The sequence below is a fragment of the Ylistrum balloti genome, unplaced genomic scaffold (assembly GCF_031769215.1).
Source record: "Ylistrum balloti isolate Yb309-2 unplaced genomic scaffold, AGI_CSIRO_Ybal_v1 Utg370932, whole genome shotgun sequence".
In the NCBI taxonomy this organism is placed as follows: Eukaryota; Metazoa; Mollusca; class Bivalvia; order Pectinida; family Pectinidae; genus Ylistrum; species Ylistrum balloti.
Window position 1 is genome coordinate 41,959 of NW_026782527.1, and position 6,671 is coordinate 48,629.

General features: G+C 34.7%; 1 protein-coding gene across 1 annotated transcript; it reads right to left on the bottom strand.

Moving 5' to 3' along the window:
- Positions 1-1,473: 1,473 nt before the first annotated feature.
- Positions 1,474-6,079, bottom strand: LOC132559561 (uncharacterized). Its single transcript, XM_060224191.1, has 6 exons — positions 5,965-6,079; positions 4,910-5,078; positions 3,589-4,088; positions 2,745-2,885; positions 2,263-2,369; positions 1,474-1,786 (listed from the first exon to the last, which is right to left on the bottom strand). The coding sequence occupies exons 1-6, from the start codon at positions 6,077-6,079 to the stop codon at positions 1,592-1,594; spliced, it is 1,227 nt and encodes a 408-aa protein (XP_060080174.1). The 3' UTR covers positions 1,474-1,591.
- Between the last annotated feature and the right edge of the window lie 592 nt (positions 6,080-6,671).

The following is a 6,671-nucleotide window of genomic DNA, read 5'->3' on the forward strand; positions in this document are numbered from 1 at the left end:
CAAGGAGAGGTTTGTAAAGAATACTTAATATACTCCCATAAAAATTGCTACAACCACACTCAGTTTTAAACGAACCAGTATTCCTGGAGTAATGTACGAAAAGGGCAACCGTACGTGTCTTCCAAAGTTATGAGGTTTTGCACTTCAAATATTGCAGATTTGTAGTTTTTTTTAACATTTTGAATCTAACATATATATATGAATGTAAGTGCCTTTTAATGTAATTTCTACGAACCAACAATTTCACAATAATCCATCCTTAGTGTGTTATCGCATATTATACATTGTGTAGTATAATCTTTTTCTGCTTTGCTGATTACTTTCTATATTGTGATAGCGACAGATCTGTATTCACTGTTTCAACACATAGACATGGTCTTCGTGTTGTTGTCAAGTCAACCAAAAATCATAATCATTATTCTTATATGTTTTAGATTTCGAAGGAATCAATCGCTGGTATCAACTACGATTCGTCTTATCTAAAGATATTTGGTTGAAGTTGGAACAATTATGAAATGAATGTGGCAACACTATAAACAATACATTTATTAAAGATATATCTTAATACATAAACATTGTGTCTGTGTTTTATAATATCATTACGATATATGAAGTAAACATTGAATTACTTAATGTTTATAATTTATTATCTATCTATTAGATCACAAGATGTCCGTGAATGTTTTTATACTGACAAGTCAAAGGGAAAACACAAGTCTTGACCTTATAACTGCAAATCTGTGGATTATTTATGAATATTTTCAACCCTTCTCGGTCATTGAATAAAACAGGAAATCTTTAGCCATTCGACTGTGAACGAATTTGGATCTTTAAATAAAGTATAAATGCTATATTTGAATCACTATGGTACCTCATCTAACTGTACCTTAGTATTCATGTATTAACAAAACCAAAAAGTCTTTCCAACGTTTGCAGGACTGAAATCTTGATAAGTAGCACAGAAAATGTATATACATGTAAAGACGATTAAAATAAGTAAATCGAAAGGTCACAAACATGCAAGATTGCCAAATAACAGCCTGCTTGATATCTTTGGACGTCGCGTTTTTCGACGGTGAAATTTATTACAATCAACCAAAGATGACTTTACATGGAACTTTATTTTTAATGTTGTTTAAAAAAATAATGAACAAGATATGAAATGTGAGAACTGTACAACATACTATTTCTGTAAGTTGATCAAAAAGATTTTTTCAATATATTCTTTTGTGTATTGATAGAGACATATTTTCAGGGTTTTTTTTTTTTTTTTTTTTTTGTTTTTGTTTTTTCCAGTTTCATAATTGACAGTTACATTATTTTAAAGATGCAGTTTAATTTAGAAAAAATCAAATTGCACGGAGAGGTTTGTCACAATAAATGTCCATTTTAAATATAGACGCCCATAAAAGAAGACCTATATATATATATACAGACCAGAAAGGTTTTAATTGAAACAAGCAGTCTTTCAGAGACAGGTTGAATATCTTTATCAAGACAAACTTCGAATTTTGACGATGAATCATGGAAAAGTAAAGTAACAAGAACTAGGGACATAGAATTAGACTGTTTGTGCTTCCGCTTTATGAAATCATGGTGTTGTCATTCGAACAGCCCATTCCTTCCAGACTTGTTGCGCAATGGGAGTACCGGAAGCTGCTAGATCGTGCAGCTTTAGGACGGAACTCATCGGAAACACAGTCGGAACCCCTCTGATGTTTGCAATTATTTTTACGTTACCGTAAGACGCCATTGTTGGATCAATCACAGTGTTATCGAATTCAACCTATGGGAAAAAACAAAATACATATGTACAATTATTTATAAAATGTGTTAAAATATAAATAGCCTATTTAGTGACATATATTTACATGTAGTAAATAGTTCAGAAACTTAAATACAGATTCCCATTTCCCACATAACGCAACTAAGTTTAAGTTTATATAAGATTCTTTACAGATGTTCTAATGCTGGCACATCTTAATTTTTGAAACAAAGACAGAAAAAGAAAATACGGCAAGAACTGAGAAATCTGAACTGTGTTCTTCTTGTTTCTAACTAGGATAATTGCACAAAATATCCAACTAATCTTCACCAAACATTTCGCCGTCATTCAAGGAAAATTCCAGAAACATTTGAGATTTGATTAATAAAAATCATTTACTTATTTTCAAATAAAATCTTTTTGGTGACCCCAGTTATATTTGTATAAGGTAGAATGAAAAATGTATGTTTTTTTTTTTTTTTTATTTTTATCGTTACCATGGTGATGATGTTTTTTGCGTTAATGACTTCCTCGTAGATCTGGCTCATTTCGTCCATGGATTTCTCTACGGCCTGGACCTTATCCACGAGATCCTTCCCACAAACTGCAATTTTGTTCAATTAAAATGGGGTGAGCGAGTAAGATTATAAGGAAATCTAGGTATTGAATATAGCTGAGATAGTAGCCAAGACAGAGTTACTCCCCTTCCTCTATGTCAATCAGTCTGCCACAGTTTTATAAAAGAATGGCTAAGAATATGTTCATTCAACAATAAACAAATATACCAAACTAGCATACCAATATGCTGCATTGCCTGATTCGAGCCATTTCATTGTTCGTCCTTAATTTTCGTCCTTTCAGTCGTTCAGCCCAGAAGAACTTTACATCTTAATAATCATTTTACCGTTCCTTTATCCTGAAAGGGCGACATTGAATATATATATATAAATACATGTAAGTTTTTAACTGGGTACTTAACCTGCTTCCATGGTGTCCTGTCGGTTGCTAGGACACGATGAGCACTGTGACGTCAGACTTGCACAGTTCTGATATAGATCACCAAACAGGAAGGTGCATTCCTGAGCTGCCCTTCTCCGTCTCTTCCCCAACAACGTCCCATCTGTATGTATTTACAACATCATAATCACAATTTTATATATATCTACCATTTAACAAAATTAACAATGGCATTCATAACAGCTGTGAATGTCTACTGGACAAATCGGTAACATATCCGTTTTTGAAGCGTAGGACAATCTATTGGCTTTCATACTTATCAAACAAACTAACATTGTTATATGTTAATGCCAATATTTGAAATAAATCATTACATTTATAATTATTGCACAATAACATATAGGATACACAAAAAAGAATATATTCACTTTTTAAAAACCATTTGAATTTCTTGAAATGCTAAAATACCTTAAAACGTCTAATCAAGCATTAAAACTGATCTTAAGAGGCATTTATAGTCATCATGAAAGTCAGGTGGACTGATATAACATGAAAAAGCACGGTGGACCAAATTTTCTGATGAGATAAAACCTATATATCGCGTTGTTTCTGAGTTCAATAATCAACATGAGCTCTTCAAAACGATCGATGTTTTGGATGTTGGATGAAAGCCTACAGGAAACCCAACAACATCATCTGTTTTACGGGAAAGTTAACTGTAGATCAGCGCATTAGCGATCATAGCTACCGAGAGAAAAGGAAAGAAAGAAAAAAAAACTCGTCTCAATGACTTTTTAATCGATAAGGCAATAAATGACCTGCGTTGTACATGACCATTGGTCAATTGAAGGTAGATGTCAACTTACCAAACATGTGTGAAAGAGACTGTGAGAGTTGTTGGCCAAAGTTTTGTCCCCATTGTGCCATCGAACTCCCAAAGTTACTCAATTGCTGGTGCATTTGGCCCATGGATTGTTGCACGCTCTGGCCGATATGATGCCCCATGGTAGAAAGGGACTGACTCAGATGTGACATAGTCTGTTGCAGTTGTGCTTTTTCCGCATTCGTCATATTTCGGACAACGTTGTTGGCAACGTTCGTCAGGCCTCCAACGAAGTTCCCAACAACAGTGTTTCCGAGATCACCGTACACCCGCCCAAGGTTTATTCGGAGGTCGTTACCGATTTGAGATATAGAATTGACCATGAAACCTTCAGGGTTCATGATCGTCGAGCACGTGCGTGTAAACTGACTTCCGGTCAAGGCGCAGACGGTCACCTGACTTTGTCCGTTTATGCTGTTGCTTGACACTGACATTCCACCAGGAGAGTGCATGTTAAACGTTAATGACTGGCACTGTTTGAACCTATAAAACACATTGAAGTAGACATAAAGCAATATTCTTTATATAATATGAGTATATGATGTCCCGTAATATCTTGAAACCTAAGGACCCTGGTACCCTAAGCAGGTAGAGCGTTGGCCATCGTAACCTCAGGTAAAGTTCTCAGGTGCCTGATTCGACGCTTTGTTACCTTTGCAGTTTGTGTTTCTCGGGAAGCTGAGAAACTGACAGTCTGTAATGATATGTTGGGGAAGAAAACCTATCCTCATTCTGTGGACAGTATGTGATGGGTCTCCTGTATGTCGTTCAGTGAAGTAGTCACCGGGTGCTATCAGGAGACCTATTATATACGGAAGTCGAATAGGAATTTGTCATTATGAAAAAGAAGATGTATTCTGACATCCAATCCAGCTTCCATATAGCATGTTTATATAATCATTATATATATATAAATGTCTATATAGCACAATCAGTATTGAAGTATGACTATTTGGTGTCTTGTTTGATGGACTCTCTAACTTTTATCATACAAACGTTTAAAACTGTGACAGAAGACAACAATATGTTTCCCTTGAATCATTTTTACGGTGTGAGGGTACCTTTGATACAAGTTATTGAAACATCCTATACCAACTTTTTACTTCATGCGATATATCATTTTGTTAGGAGTGAAGACAGTGGAAAAGAAATTAAAAATTACTTCGTTAATGGACAACAGTAAACACATTTTCCGAAATAAAAATTTGCAAAATAAAAAGCGATGACGGGCAACATTAATCCGGGATTTCTGACAGGTTGACACGTGCATTTTTCATTGTTCTACATCCGGTACATGGACTCACTTCTCTTGACAGGCGTTGTCAACACACTGGAGGCAATGGCCTAGCGAGTCGTTCACCTTGGTCTGACAAACGGTCAGCTGTGGCTGCAGATTCGCCATGAACGTCTTACTGGACTCCAGTTCACTGGTCACTTTGGCTAGCAAAGCCTTCCGAACTTGTCTGTTTAAAGCTTAAACAAATGTATATGCAAAACGAAGTACTGACACATCAATAATTGATATATTTATGTTCACCTTCCAAAACAAACAAGAACAACAGAAGTATATTTAGAACTAATGAATGGTTCCAGATTACAATGTTTTCATTGTTTTTGTAAAATTTGTTTTTGATTTTGTAAATGACACATATCTGTAAAACATCTTAAACGGCGAGTTTAGACGAGGAAATAATGATGTTCAACATGTAACATAAATTCATTTATGTCTGACACTTACCTATGCTTGATCTAATAAAGTAATGGTATATTTCACTGCCACATGTCAGCTACATGTATAATTACTTTTTGTTACAAGTATGTGTTTTTATTAATCTTTTCGTGTAACAAATTTTGTAGGGGACAATCGAGACTTTGAAATTGTTTTCGAACAATGTACCTAAATTGCACTTTCATAAGTTGTGTGTTTCATCGGCATTAATTCAAAATGCAGATATGCTTCAGACATGTAATTTTACCAAAGGACAGTAACTCTGTAATGAAGGAGTTGTGGGTCTCAACTTTAGTAAACTCTACATCGTCTGAGTAAGACCAATGCATACACAAGGTTTAATTATCCTAATATAAATGCAGGCAAAGGTATGCTCCGGACATTATATTAAAACAAAGGGCATTAACTCTGTAATTAAGGGATTGTGGGCCTTGACTTTTACAGCTTTTATTGTAAATGATCTGCACATCTAATTACACAATCCTCATTCATCTGTGAGCAAAGTTGTGATCTGTACATGAAAAGTACAAACGGAAAGACGGACGGAAGAGAATACAGCAATTACATGGTATCCCGAAAACTTTCGATAAGCATAAGAATCAAATTGTGACACGCCAAAAATGTACTTACTGTCCAGGTTTGCCGGATCTAACTGCCTCCTTAGGGATAAAGTTGGTGTAGGCGGCGGTACTGTGGCTCCCCATACCCCTTCAAGAACCATCGACACAAATATCAATCTCAGCATGTCTTCAATATATTCCAATATTTAGCCGTATATGTATATCGCTGTCAAATTGCTCCGTATAGTCTACAAATGCGATATGCTGTCTGTTACTGGAAAATGCAATGCTTTAGATTAACCGCATGCTAAAGGCCAGACAAGTCATTTCGCCTGAGGCGTATTTCTAAGTGAACAAGGTGTAAACATATATCATTTTGATATATGCCTATAAATGTTTATTATATATACATGTACTGTTTACAAACAGGTCTAAATATTGATAGTTTTTTTAAATTAAGATTTTCTTCATTTTTTTTCTTTAATATTGATTAAAATATTAGGAAATGATTCTTAAATTTTAAAACAGATCTTTAGTACAATGGATTAATAACATGTTTATCTTAACATACAAAGTAATTTTTGTTACATCTGAAATTCTGTATTCTATCAAAAAAATCAATGAGATGTCTGTTATCATTAAGATATCGATTATAATTTGTGATGTCCTTTTGGTATTTTACCCTGTTGGTGCCTCTCTGAAGGTTGTTTACGTGCCTTGACTTCTTCATGATGCCCATTTTTTCTGTTTTTTTTTTCACTCCGACATTTGTCAGTG

Coding starts and splice junctions, on each gene's coding strand:
- LOC132559561 (XM_060224191.1), bottom strand. CDS start 6,079: ATGCTGAGATTGATATTTGTGTCGATGGTTCTTGAAGGGGTATGGGGA. Junction 5,079..5,964: donor AGATCCGGCAAACCTGGACA/GTAAGTACATTT, acceptor CATTTGTTTAAG/CTTTAAACAGACAAGTTCGG. Junction 2,370..2,744: donor ACAGGACACCATGGAAGCAG/GTTAAGTACCCA, acceptor ACAAAATTGCAG/TTTGTGGGAAGGATCTCGTG.